This window comes from Sinocyclocheilus anshuiensis, unplaced genomic scaffold (assembly GCF_001515605.1).
Source record: "Sinocyclocheilus anshuiensis isolate Anshui unplaced genomic scaffold, SAMN03320099.WGS_v1.1 scaffold261, whole genome shotgun sequence".
In the NCBI taxonomy this organism is placed as follows: domain Eukaryota; kingdom Metazoa; phylum Chordata; class Actinopteri; order Cypriniformes; family Cyprinidae; genus Sinocyclocheilus; species Sinocyclocheilus anshuiensis.
Window position 1 is genome coordinate 491,968 of NW_015536515.1, and position 14,892 is coordinate 506,859.

Consider the following 14,892-nt stretch of genomic DNA (forward strand, 5'->3'; position numbering starts at 1 on the left):
AACAGGGTATGGATCTGTCTCGGCACATTTAAGAGAAGTCGGACTGAAAGTGCACCCTGCAGTGATGAAGCCTCTCATCAGCAGAAAGAATCAAAAGGCTAGACTCACCTTTGCTGAGGAAGATCACACCAGAGCAGTCTATGAAACTAGTGATGTCCTGTGGCCGCAGATGTGCTGAAGTTTTTTGATCACTGTTTTCCACATAATAAAGGATTTTTGTTGAAGTGCCTTGGTTATTTTGTCAAATTTTAGTAGAACAGTGGTATACCTACAGCTCATATTCCTTCAGATTTTGAGCAATGAAGATTAACAATATCTCAGAAAAAATCAAGTATTTATAGATTGTTCTCTAATTTTGATCTCCACTGTATATACACACACACACATCCTATTTTTTTTATTATATTAAGCTTAAAATTAAGCTTCACTTAATTTTACTTTTTTCTCTCTCTCTTTTTTTCAGAAAACAAGACTGTATCTTATGTAATTTTGGTTCTCAAGTTAATGTATGTAGATTTATGAATGTTTAGATATTTGTTCTGGAAAATAAGACAAAAATACTACCTAAACATTCTTAAATCAAGAAGCAAAATGACTTACGATATTAAGTCTTGTTTTCTAAAAAATGTATCAAGATTAAGTGAGTTTAAGCCTAAAACAAGAAAAAAGATCTGCCAATGGGGCAAGATAAATCAACTTTATATATAGCTTAAACTGACTTAATTTTGTACAGTTAATAAACTGTACATTTATCAGAAAACAAGACAATTATCTTTATTAATATATTGCTTCAAGTTCATGTATCCTGATGTCAGAATGTTTAGATATTTGTACTGGAAAACAAGACAAAAATATTAAGTAAGAAAATTATTTTTTTGCAGTGAATTTAACTAACAAATGTATTTTTCTGAGCATATTTGTATTTTTCTGACCATATCATATTTTTTTCTTGTTTTAAGCTTAAACTCACTTAATTTTGATACATTTTTCAGAAAATGACTTAATATCCTTATGTCATTCTGCTTCTCAGGTTAATGTATCTTGATTTATGAATGTTCAGATATGTGTACTGGAAAATAAGACCAAAACACTTTTTAAGAAAATCATTTTTAAATTGAAGCTGTTTTAATTTTGGTGAGTGTTGTCATTTTTCTTCACTTACAGGTGGAAAGCAGGCTTGATTTGGGCTGTAGTGATATCTGCTCATCAGTGCTCTCAGCTGTAGTGAGTTCAGCTTGTAGCCTGTGGACTGAATCATCTGGGCGTCTCGTGTAGAGTAAGAGGTCATGGTTAGAAGCATTGTCGCCTGAAGGGAGCAACATTTTTAAAGGTGGGGTAAGCGATTTTTCAAAAACGCTTTAGAAAACTGATTCGGGCCGACTAGCAAAACAAACTTGTAGCCAATCAGCAGTAAGGGGCGATCTAAATAATATTGTTCAAAACAGCAGTTACATCATTTTGCATGTTGTATTTCTCATCATCTTCTTTTTAGATACACTACCTGGATTATACGACTGAGATGGCAGTCAACGGCCAGCTCCAGCCCTTGTCTTTCTGCCCAGGCCTCCACGTGCCTCAGACGCTGCCATAGAGTTTTGCCCCAATAGTTCGAGCACAGCGTGGATTCCGGTGCAGTGAGCCGGTTCAAGATGCAGGCCCCCATGAAGTGAGAGTTGAGAAAAGAGCTGGATGCTCAGAGCAGGGTTGACCCAACATCTTCAGAGCAAACTCATGGTCTTTATGAGAGTGTTCAATATGCCTTCTAAGAAACTAAATTCAGAACAGAACAGATTCTTTATTTGCGACAGTACATGTCACCATCTTTAATCCAGATGTTTTATCATCTGAAGCAATTTAAAGGAATTTTTCACTCACCCTCAGGCCATCCAAGATGTAGATGAGTTTGTTTCTTTATGGGAACAGATTTGGAGAAATGTAGCATTACGTCACTTGCTCACCAATGGATCCTCTGCAGTGAATGGGTGCCGTCAGAATGAGAGTCCAAACAGCTGATAAAAACATCACAATAATCCACAAGTAATCCACATCACACCACTCCAGTCCATCAATTAATGACTTGTGAAGCAAACAGCTTCATATTTGTTAGAAAAAAAATCCATCAAGACATTTTAACTTTAAACCATTGCTTTTGGCCAAAATATGAGAACATAATCCATAATAACGCTTCCTCCAGTGGAAAAGTCCATCCCCTGTTGTCCTCTCACATCAAAATCCACCAACATATTTGTTTAGAACTTTTGTACTGTTTTCATTTGTAAACAGTGCTTGATCTGTGCAGATTTCTCTCCTGATTCAAACGAGACGACTTTGTCCCTGGAGAAAGCAATATTATGAATAGAGGACTCAGATTTTAGCCAGAAGCAACGGGTTGAAGTTGAAAACGTCTTAATGATGGACTCATTTATTACAAACACACAGCTTTTCACTTCACAAGATGTTAACTGATGGACTAGAGTAGTGTGGATTACTTGTGGATTATTGTGATGTTTTTATCAGCTGTTTGGACTCTCATTCTGACGGCACCCATTCACTGCAGAGGATCCATTGGTGAGCAAGTGATGAAATGCTACATTTCTCCAAATCTGTTCTGATAAAAAACTAACTCATGGTCTGAGGGTGAGTCAATTTTGAGCAAAAAAAAAAAGCCGAAAATGAAATTTTGTTTAAGTGCACAACGATAAAAGTTTACTGATCAACATTTGTGGGGTTTGAACCTGTAGATCCAAAACATAAAATCTGATTCATGTGCACTGCAAAAAATTATTTTCTTACTTAGTATTTTAGACTTGTTCTCCAGTACAAACAAGATTTCTACAAAAATAAAATGAGTTTATGCTTAAAACAAGAAACAAAATATCTGCCAATGGGGTAAGAAAAGTAAACTTAATTCAAAGGGAAAACAATTGTATTTTTCTGACACCAATGACAGATATTTTATTCTTGTTTTAAGCATAAACTCACTTAACTTTGACACATTTTTCAAAAAACAAGACCTGATATCTTGTCATTTTGCTTCTCAATTTAATCTTTCTTGATTTAAGAATGTTTAGATATTTGTACTGGAAAACACAACAAAAATACTGAGTAAGAAAATAATGCCGACTGACTGACATGCAAAGTAATGAACCGATTTCTTTTCACATGGCATTTAATTCAGATAAATCTGAATTAGATGAAGTAGATGATTAAAATGCATTCAAAATACGCCACAGCAGTTAGTGTGAATGGTTGTACAGAAAACACTGAAAATATTTTGCGATTTCTAAACATTTGACCTATTTCCTATTTGACCATTTCCTTTTTTACATCAGCAAAGAATGCAGGTAAGTGGTTTTCAAGATCCACCTGAAGCCAATTTGACAGGTACCTGAGGAAACATTGACGCCTAATTAAACACTCAAAATACATCGCCCTTCCTGCAAACATACTGTACCTGAAAGCCTGCTGCACAAGTTGAGTGAGAGTATTTTGAGCCTGGAGCGTGATGGGACACAGATCTCTGTCCCGTCTGATGAAGTTCAGGAGCTCAGATGTGTTGGCCATCCAGAAATCAAGAGCCACTGCAATGTTCCTCTGTTTCTAAAAAGGCAACACAGACACAGTCATGGAAATTATGAGAAACAATGTATTAAAATGTATTAACATTTTGAAGTCATGACATATATCACACATTTGTATAATTACAGACTTAAATCTACCTGAATGACATCTTGAATCAAGTGCACAATCTTGTTAAGCAACAAGAGCTTATGCTCCTTTATAAAGCAACCCAAATCAGAACAGGCTGAAGGACTGTCCCAATTTTAATGTGTGTGGCTAGAAAGAAGGTGTTTAAAGTTTTGGTCTCAGGATTTTGAAAAATCCCAAGCCCAAGTTTGTAAAATAACATTATGCCAACCAATGATGGTACTGAGACGTTAAAAAATATGGTAACACTTTAGTTTAGGGACCAGTTCTCACCATTAACTAGTTTTGGCATTTTGGCTGTTTATTTGTACTTATAAAGCACATATTAATGCCTTATTCTACATTACCATATTTTAGATTCCTTAATCCACCCCATACCTAAACTTAACAACCTTACTATTAGGTTGACTATTATACTATTATAGTAACTAACAAATATTAATAAACAACCAATTAAGAGTTTATTAAAGCAAAAGTCATAGTTAATTGTTAGTTAATAGTGACAATTGGTCCCCGAACTAAAGTGTGACCAAAAATATAATATAATAAAAAAAATACAAATATTTGGCTTTCATTTCAGTGGATTACATGATTAAAAACAGCATTAACACACTTGTTGTTCTATATTCATTAATAAAAGACTGATAAATACCTGAGCGGTGTTGGATACAGTTCTGTATTGGTAAAATTCACAGTCTCATTCCCAAAAGCAACAGCCAGTCTTCCGATTATAGCAATTGTTCTTTTGAGCCATGAAATATCTTGAAAAACAGATTGATAAACACTATCATTTAATCATTTAAAAAACTGCCAAAACTTGTCTGGAGGTGTACAGTAGCTTACTTGGTGGAATAAACGGCACAGCCAAACAAGCGGCCCTTCCAATAAAATTGATTGTAGCCATGAGACGGCGTCTGCCAATTCGGTCAACTAGAAATCAAATATAATTCCAGTTGGAAGCTCCACCACAGCTGAGATGAGAAAATCCAGGAAAACATTATCTCCAATGATTGCTAAACGTAACACCAAACCCTGAAACACCACTGCACCGGTAAACCTGCAGCAAGAGCATGCAACAAAAACCATAAACCTTACATTATATAGTGCACTTGGACCAATACAGTAATATTGATACTTTTTATTGATATTGATAAACAACTGCATAAAAAGGTGTATTTAGGGCCACATAAAGAAACCTCACCATGCATATATCAAGATGAGGGTGTGTTTCCTCATTTTAGGAGTCTTAAATAAATCTTTATATGAAGGGTGCACAATTTCCTCTTGTTTTTCTATCAGAAGAACCATCTAAAAAGTAATACAAAATATTTCCTTTTTAATACATTACAGAAGCATCTTCCAGAGTAGGCTACTGCAGCCTCATGGCATAGAAGACTACTAATTTGAGACACATTGTTGTACACAGACACAACGAGCACTGATCCCTGGTGTGAACTTAAAATAAATAGAGCAAAAAGGACAGTCCAGGTCATCTAATAGAGATTATGACTGAAGAGACTTTTGTTCTACTGTGTACCAGCACATGATGCAATATTCAATGCTGGAGTCATGATTGCATTTACAAGATGAGCATGAACGTCACCACAATGTTATTTTTCTACGCTCTTAAAAATAAAGGTGCTTCAAAAGGTTCTTCAAGCGATGCCATAGAAGAACCATTTTTGGTTCCACAAAGAACCATTCAGTCAAAGGTTCTTTAAAGAACCATCTCTTTCTTACCTTTTTGTAATCTGAAGAACCTTATTTCGCCACAAAGAACCTTTTGTGAAACAGAAAGGTTCTTCAGATGTTAAAGGTTCTTTATGGAACCATTTAGACAAAAAGGTTCTTCTATGGCATCGTGAAGCACCTTTATTTTTAAGAGTGTAGAGGAATTAGTAGTAGAAAATTTTCTTGGCGGCCTTTTTTAATTACAGAATCATGCATGTGTCATAATTAGGTTTTAACTGAATGTTGATTGTTTTGCAGCTGGTTTTACATATTTTGGTGTACTGCTACATTTTGAAAAAACACTACCAATTTAGTCTGTTCATAAAGTGGCATCTTGCACAATGAAACTACCCTTTGCATACTTGTATACGACAGCACTGGAATTATAAAATATATATTTAAGCAGCGATTACACAATGCATAAACAAGTGCTCTTAACAAGCACTTGTCTTTGTTGAGAAGTGACAATTACACTAAAAAACACTTATGTAGAAACAATTTTCACTCATAAATTGCTAGTAAATTTCACAATTAATTACAAAGAAATAGCACTGAAATAAATGTGAAATTTTGAAGTAGAAAAACTGAAATAGTATTTTCTTTTTAAAAAACAAAACAAAGAAACATTGGTTATACTACAACAATGAGTTTGATAAATATGTAGTCTAATTACCTCTTGAAAGTCTTCAGGAAGTGATCTTTTATTGCACTTGGCGATGCTCTCAACAATTTTTACAGCTTCTTTTGTCTTCCTTTGTGACAGTAACCATCTGGGAGACTCTGGAATAACCGTTACAACATTAATGTCTGCCATATCTAGCAAATGATATATGATAGAATCATATATAAAGATACCAATAACTTGTGTAGAATGACTAAAGAGAACCTTCATTTCAAATGTGATTAAGAATGACTCATAAATATGCTATAGTTCCAATGCAAGCAATTAGCAGTGATAGATCAGAAAGATGAATGTTGGTAGAGTCATTGCCAGCTGTAGGTTTTTTTCATGAAGGAATGTAATACGCCAGAGCAGGAAGGAGCACCAAACCCAACGAGTACAGAGTACGGGACATAACGGAGACAAATTTCCTGTTGTTTGAGCCAAAGAATTCGATAACTGTTTCGAAATGGAAAATACACCAAGAAAAAACATTCTTGTAGCTCAGACAATAGTGCATAGTGCTAGCAACTCCAAGGTCATTGGTTTGGTTCCCAACGAATGCATGAACTGATTACATGTATAACTTGCATTGCATGCAGTGCAGGTTGCATTGGATAAAAGTGTCTGGCAAATGCATGAATGCAATATAAAACAAGTTAGCAATCTTAAAGCTCTGGAGCTAGATGTCCACTCGAACCTCAAAACTGCATTGGTGATGTTACAAGCAAAGTATTTGCTTTTCAACTATTTTAAATGACCTGCTGATTTAGAGTTGTGGTCTGATGTTAATTCATGTACTCAACAAATAACAGCTATAGTAAGGCATCTTATGTACCCACCTAACACATATGTGGCAGTCCATGCTCCTTTGGCAAAAAAACCTTGCAAAAATCAAAAGAACAGGAGCAGAGGGTAATAAGGTGAAAAAATAATGCATATCCCAGAAACTCCAAGACCAAATATTGACACAATAAAACATGATTTTCTCCCAAACCTGTCAAGAAAAATGCTATTATTGTGAAACTCAAGTCTGGAATGCATTTATGTCATGATAGTAAATGTCACTTGATTTTTTAATGCACTTTGAGTATAACATGCTGATACATGAATGATAAAAAAATACCTGTCAGCTAGGTATCCAGTCACCAGGGCACCTACAAAAATAATTTTGAATACTATGCATAAAATGTGCATTTTGCCTGACAGATATCATTCAAACAGTTGTCCTGAGGAGTCGTCTGAAATTGCTTATCCTCCTGGGACCCAGGCTTAGAGGACATTATATTTTAGTGAATTTCTCTGATATCATACATGCCACAGTTTTAAGTCTGGATGTCTTGTACAGAGCACATTCAGAGCTTTTTAGAGATATCATATGTTTGGAGGTTTGATCATAAACACACCCTCTCCTTGGTCTTTAAATATGACTGACATTGACAGAATGATCAAATTTAGCACTCTTAGGAAAATATGATAATGTTTTGTAATTATCATTTAAATCTGGCTAATTTTCAAATTGTTTGTCGTATATAAACATCTCAGAAAAATGTTATGGGGTTTTAAATCGGAATATGACTTTTTGTTACGAAACGGCATAATTTTCATAAATGTCTTCTGTAGAGGACATCAGGACAAATGACATGCTAATCAGGCATTTTTTGGAGACACAAGTCAATAGGGAAAGAAATTATAGATCAGTATTCCTATGCAATATTAGGTATTCTTATGAAAATGTTGCCAAGTTATTACTCCCATTTTTGTCATTATGGTTTTCCCCAAGAAGACATTAATATGCAAATTAGATGCAATGTAAAGATACACTGTATAGAATGGGAATACCAATTTATGGACATTTTACGCACATATTCCATAAAGTACAGTAGTATATCAAATCATTCTTTTATATCTTTCATAACATAGTTGAGAATCATCTTTGTACAAAGTTTGGTTTAAAATATCCTGTAACCTAAAAACTGATTTGTGAATGAAAAAATAAAACATTGATTTTACCTATACATGCAATTTCATGTCTGTTTATTTTTTGAATAACTTAGTTCTCTTCAAAGGACGTAGAATAAAATATGAATAAAATATCTTTTTTCAAAAATGTTTTTTCTCCATTTGTTTCTTATGCTCCAACTAATGTAAAGACATAAATAAAACACAAAATTCACAAACGTTTTTTTTTTTTTTTTCTGGTTCTCTGGAGGATATAGCAGCGTTAGGGACTGTAAAAAAATACATAAAAAATTGCCAAGACAGATTTGCATTCATGACCACTTTTTAGACTAAATGTGCCACTCCCAAAAAAGCAATTAAGAACCTTACATAACAAAATGAAATGACATAATTTAGGAATCTTGTAAATCCAGTTAAACAAATGAAAGAGTATTTGTTTGTAGTTTCGCCATACAGACCAACACCCACAATAATCACAATGAATAATTAATTGCTTGCATAACTGTCAAATCCTGAGGTGATTCTCCCCTGTTTTTACATAATATAGCTACAATGTTTTTTAGATATGAAAACAGTGAAATGAAGATTAATTCATTCGGAGAATGATTTTGAGAATGGCATTTTGTTGTCCATTTTAGGTCTTTTCTGAATTTAAGGCATCTTAAAAGATATACTTTTCCTCTGACCAATTACATATTTTATATTAAAAAACAAAGCAACCCTGAATATGATCTATGATTAAGAATTTTTTGGTTAATTTTTATACATTTGCTTTGGCCTTAATACGTTGTTACCAGTTATTGTAACATAATCTGTACTTCACATGGGTTTCTAAATATACTCACTGATGTCCACAGGCTCTCATCTATGGGCTTACATTTCTGCCACAATTCTGCGCGCGAAAGATCATATTTTGAGCGCACAAAAGTGTATTTTGCACGCGCGCGATCTGAGTTTGTGGAGAAAATGTTCGTTTCGCAAAGAAAAAAGTAGAGCTGTTGGCATTTAGCAGCACTGAGGGCGGGCATCAGGTCAGCAAGCTAGTGAAACGTTGCGCGCGCAAAAGAGAAGGTCTGCACACATCCAAAAACGTATTTTAAATGCAAAATTGATTTCCGTGCGCTCGAAAGACTTTTTTCTTTGCGAAACGAACATTTTCTCCACAAACTCAGATCGCGCGCATGCAAAATGCACTTTTGTGCGCTCAAAATATGATCTTTCGCGCGCAGAATTGTGGCAGAAATGTAAGCCCATACTCATCTGCCAACGTGAAGGACAGTCTCACAAAAATATGAATGAAATTATATGGAAATAAATGGTTGTAGGCTTTAGCTTCAGTAATTAATACTATATCAAAAATAAAGAGCCGATAAATGATTACGTATCTATAATTTCCAACAGTTGCAGTAAAGTTTCTCCAAATGTATGAGTTCAAATTAGAGTTTTTTGTCTAACCTCACGCCATGCATAATGACATGTATCTTAAAATACATAATACTACATGAATATGGAGCCAGAATGATCTCAATCATAATTCACGCAAAAGACGCGATGCACACATGCGTAACCCAATTCACATACATGAGAAATAATTCACGTGCACGAAAAAAATATATATATTCACAAAAACCAATTCACATGCACAAAATAAGAATATATATTCATAAAATACGTTTCACAAATGCAAAACACAATTCACAGATGTACAAATGTGTAAAAAAATGTTGAATGTTAAAAATTCACGAGTTTATCATGGGCTGTGGATGTGAATCGCCTTGGATTTGTGTGTGAATTTTGAGACCTTCCTGGCAGCGAACTCCTGCCAGCGGGACACTCGTACTCTTTAGCCAATCAGATTTGACTCTGTCTGTCGACCAATCATAACCCACTGTGGGCGTATTAATCGCGTGCCCTGGGCGTGCCTACCTGGATGCTGACGTCATCAGCGCGAGACCACCGTTCAAGTTATGATTTAGCAGAGGTAAGTGCAGTTGATCGTTTTATTTGAGTCAACTAGCCAAGTAAAGGTTTATCGTTTTATTTTTGCATGTTTACTTAAACTTGGAAGTAAAATTGGTCGTTTAGACACTCAAAAATGTGAATAATGTAAGCCAGAGGCTGCTATGAATACATAGTGTTCCCAAAAATGCAGCTGTCTTGTGTTAGCCACAATGTCTGGCCAAAACGAAGAAAGGGATTATACTCATTGCCGTTTTTGTTCACGAACACTGGGTGGCCAATGTCCAGCCTAGCTCCCACTTAGGCTAACCCTGCCCTCATAACCATAGCTTTATACTGAAGAATAGACCTGAGAACTCAGTGTATGAACAACGGGATGTTTGTACTTACCATTTGTGCAACAGGATACAGTGTTCAATTAATACACACTAATTGTTTTCCTTGATTTTTCAGGATTTAAACACTTTGGCATCGGGATGACAGTTACAGACGTCTTCATTCACATTAATCTTTATCTCTTTCATGTACATCACCTTTATGTATTCATTTCTTAATGTAATCAACATTCATTTACTTTTCATATTATATTACTGTGATTAACCATTGTTAATGTTATTCTTATGTTGTGTTGTGTATTGTAATCTCAAAGATTTTTTACATCACAAGATGATTTTGGTAAGCAGCAGTTGTATTTGCTTGGTAACAGTTGTGGAATTTATGCTGGTCAGACAAAGACTGATCATAAAGAAGAATGCAACAAAGATTATTCAGTAATCTTTATTCAGTTATTTTATCACTTTATCTCATGCTTTCTGCTCTTTCTGTATCTGCATCTCTTGTAAAAATATAAGAGTTAACATGCCAAGGTGTTAACTGCTTTGAATATCAGACCAAAACCTGGCACGTCCTGACAGAGAGAGATAGTGAAAGACTGGATCTTAAACATTTGATTAATTGACTTTTCAACTAGCCAAGTAAAGGTTTATCGTTTTATTTTTGCATGTTTACTTAAACTTGGAAGTAAAATTGGTCGTTTAGACACTCAAAAATGTGAATAATGTAAGCCAGAGGCTGCTATGAATACATAGTGTTCCCAAAAATGCAGCTGTCTTGTGTTAGCCACAATGTCTGAAGAAAGGGATTATACTCATTGCCCTGTTTTTGTTCACTAACTCTGGGTGGCCAATGTCCAGCCTAGCTCCCACTTAGGCTAACCTTGCCCTCATAACCATAGCTTTATACTGAAGAATAGACCTGAGAACTCAGTGTATGAACAACGGGATGTTTGTACTTACCATTTGTGCAACAGGATACAGTGTTCAATTAATACACACTAATTGTTTTCCTTGATTTTTCAGGATTTAAACACTTTGGCATCGGGATGACAGTTACAGACGTCTTCATTCACATTAATCTTTATCTCTTTCATGTACATCACCTTTATGTATTCATTTCTTAATGTAATCAACATTCATTTACTTTTCATATTATATTACTGTGATTAACCATTGTTAATGTTATTCTTATGTTGTGTTGTGTATTGTAATCTCAAAGATTTTTACATCACAAGACGATTTTGGTAAGCAGCAGTTGTATTTGCTTGGTAACAGTTGTGGAATTTATGCTGGTCAGACAAAGACTGATCATAAAGAAGAATGCAACAAAGATTATTCAGTTATTTTATCACTTTATCTCATGCTTTCTGCTCTTTCTGTATCTGCATCTCTTGTAAAAATATAAGAGTTAACATGCCAAGGTGTTAACTGCTTTGAATATCAGACCAAAACCTGGCACGTCCTGACAGAGAGAGATAGTGAAAGACTGGATCTTAAACATTTGATTAATTGACTTTTCACATGATGTATTACACTGATACAATTATCATTCAGCCATAACATTTACTTTAAAAGAATGCCAAAGACTCTAAATGAGACACTATACCAGCTATTCAGTGTAGCTGAGGTTTAAATACTGGTGAACTTCTAGCACAGCGTCAAACTGGTATCGAGCCAATCTCAGACCTATGCGAGAGACATATATTCAACTGTGCTACGTTTGTACTCCATAATTGTCAATTCATATTTCATGTTACAGGCACATTGCAATTAATCATGGTCAGGTCATTTCATGGACATTTTATTCCCAAAGTATTCAGAAAACTTTAATAAATTAATAAATCTTATACAGCAACTGTAACAACTGACTTGTTTTGAATGTTTTAATTCTGACATAAAACCAGAACAATAACAAGAACATTTAACAATGCATACACCATTACACGTTGAACATGTACAAAGTTATGGGGTCCTGTTATAAACAAAACAACAAATGTAGTAATAATGCATGACTTAAAAAGCTGTTGAAACTCAAAAAGAATGGGTTGCAACATGACTGTTTTGAAAGAGTTACAGTTCCAAATGAAACTTCTAGATTCACATCAGCTCATAACTTGTGGCAGGGGATGAAGTAGGAACAGTCTCAGCAGCTACTTATGGCGCTTTGCCACTGCGTGGTATGACTCGGCTCGGCACGGCTCAGTACGGCACGGCACGGTTCGGCTCGGGACGGACACAAGACAAGCTCTGCTGTGACAGCTCTTTCATATTCTCAATAAACAAAAAGTATATTTTCATAATCTTATATTTATTTACCACATGTCCCATCAGTAAAAACATTATTTTATGCTTTACACTGAGTTTCTGAATCTAATATCTTAATGTGGTATGGTATCCACGTGGATAATGATTCTTTATTAAATAAACATAAGAATTGATCAATATTAAATCATTATACTCTAATCAGCAGCCGCTGGCTTACATTGTTCATGTTAGCGAGTGTCTAAACGACCAATTTTACTTCCAAGTTTAAGTAAACATGCAAAAATAAAACGATAAACCTTTACTTGGCTAGTTGACTCAAATAAAACGATCGACTGCACTTACCTCTGCTAAATCATAACTTGAACGGTGGTCTCGCGCTGATGACGTCAGCATCCAGGTAGGCACGCCCAGGGCACGCGATTAATACGCCCACAGTGGGTTATGATTGGTCGACAGACAGAGTCAAATCTGATTGGCTAAAGAGTACGAGTGTCCCGCTGGCAGGAGTTCGCTGCCAGGAAGGTCTCAAAATTCACACACAAATCCAAGGCGATTCACATTCACAGCCCATGATAAACTCGTGAATTTTTAACATTCAACATTTTTTTACACATTTGTACATCTGTGAATTGTGTTTTGCATTTGTGAAACGTATTTTATGAATATATATTCTTATTTTGTGCATGTGAATTGGTTTTTGTGAATATATATATTTTTTTCGTGCACGTGAATTATTTCTCATGTATGTGAATTGGGTTACGCATGTGTGCATCGCGTCTTTTGCGTGAATTATTATTGAGATAATTCTGGCTCCATACATGAATGCATGGTGTCAAAGTTCAAACAAGCAGGATACACATGGATGTAGTTGTATAAAGTTTATTTGTGAATGTGACAAAATGACATTGAGATCAGTCTGTCTAATCCACCAACTGCATGTCTTTGTCTCTGAGCTCTTGATGTTCTTCAGACAGTGTGTCTGTGACCGTCTCCTCTGTGAAGCTGAACTCCGTGTCGACCTGTTGCTCCCCCTCAGTGGCATCTGTGCTCTCGGCACAGCTGTTCGAGTCCTCGTAGGCCTCTGGAGGCATGTGGCGGCGGATGGTGAACGCTGTCGAGAGTTCCTGTAGCCGAGCTTTCTCTGCCTTCAGGTTGGCGAGCTCTTTGGTCAGCGGCGTCGCATCTGCGGGAGACTGACAGGTTGGTTCAATGGGGGCGTTTGGATCTTGAGTGACCGCTTCTATTGAGACTGTTACTTCCTCTTTAGGTACTGCAACTTCCTCTGTAGTTTCCGCAGTAGTGATTGGCTCAGTAGCAGCTGAGTCTTCGGCTCCAGGCTGTTGGGACCCGTGGAGCTTCTGATACAGGGTTTTCCTCTCATCCTGAAGTGCTCTACAGAGATTCTCCAGTTTCTGGGTCTTCAGCGTGATGAGTTCAAACTCCTTCTCCTTCAGCGCTTTCTACATGAGAAAATCTCGATCATATTAATCTGCATCTACTAGAAAGACTCAGCAATACTATTTGGGTGAAGATTCATTCTCTTGATTCTCACTGTACAGCTAGTGGTTGTTAAATTCTTAAACATGAAGGTTTTTTGTTAGCATCTATGGTTCCATGAAGAACCTTTAATATCCATGGAACCTTTCCATGGCACAAAAGGTACTTTACAGTGGAAAACGTTTCTTTAGATTATTAAATGGTCAAAAAAAATGGTTCTATTAAAGGGGTCATATGATGCGATTTAAATTTTTCCTTTCTCTTTGGAGTGTTACAAGCTCTTGGTGCATAAAGAAGATCTGTAAAGCTGCAAAAACTAAAGTCTCAAATCCAAAGAGATATTCTTTATAAAAGTTAAGAGTCAGCCACGCCTACCTAAAACGGCTCGTTCTAACACGCCCCCACATATGTTCCTCAATATGTGGGAAGATTTGCATAACGCCGCCCAAATGTTCACGCAAAGAAAGAAGGCGTAACTTTTATTCTCACTGTAGTATTGTTGCTGCCGCCGCCGCCATGTTGTGAAGGCGCTGTGTTTCGTTGTGAAAGCGAAACTACTTTGTTTGCACATGTGGTTGCCGCAAGCCCGCCGGAGGCTCCTTCGTCGAATCCGCCGCCTCTGCGTTCCTCACTTTATCCCCCGGCCGCCGCTCACTCTAGGCCACCGTGTGTGACACTGTGTTTCGTTGTGAAAGCGAAACTACTTTGTTTGGTCTTCCAAAAATGGACGATATCGCTTCGTCATGCCTGGAGCTGATCCGTGCTGGTCGCTGA

At 36.2% G+C, this 14,892-nt stretch overlaps 2 protein-coding genes across 3 annotated transcripts in view; both read right to left on the minus strand.

Moving 5' to 3' along the window:
- Positions 1-3,454: 3,454 nt before the first annotated feature.
- Positions 3,455-7,297, minus strand: LOC107692950 (solute carrier family 22 member 3). Its single transcript, XM_074187029.1, is given in 10 exon segments — positions 3,455-3,600; positions 4,361-4,469; positions 4,552-4,647; positions 4,650-4,765; positions 4,910-5,016; positions 6,113-6,230; positions 6,390-6,448; positions 6,450-6,559; positions 6,943-7,097; positions 7,227-7,297. Coding segments are annotated over 10 exon segments (1,002 nt in total). The 3' UTR covers positions 3,455-3,539.
- Positions 7,298-13,291: 5,994 nt separating this feature from the next.
- Positions 13,292-14,892, minus strand: part of LOC107693137 (beta-taxilin-like) — a 10,099-nt gene continuing 8,498 nt past the window's right edge. For both annotated transcript variants that reach the window (XM_016492415.1, XM_016492407.1), the window contains exon 10: positions 13,292-14,081. In XM_016492415.1, coding sequence (XP_016347901.1) covers positions 13,542-14,081 — 540 coding nt within the window. In that variant the 3' untranslated portion in view covers positions 13,292-13,541. The remainder of the gene's footprint in view (positions 14,082-14,892) is intronic.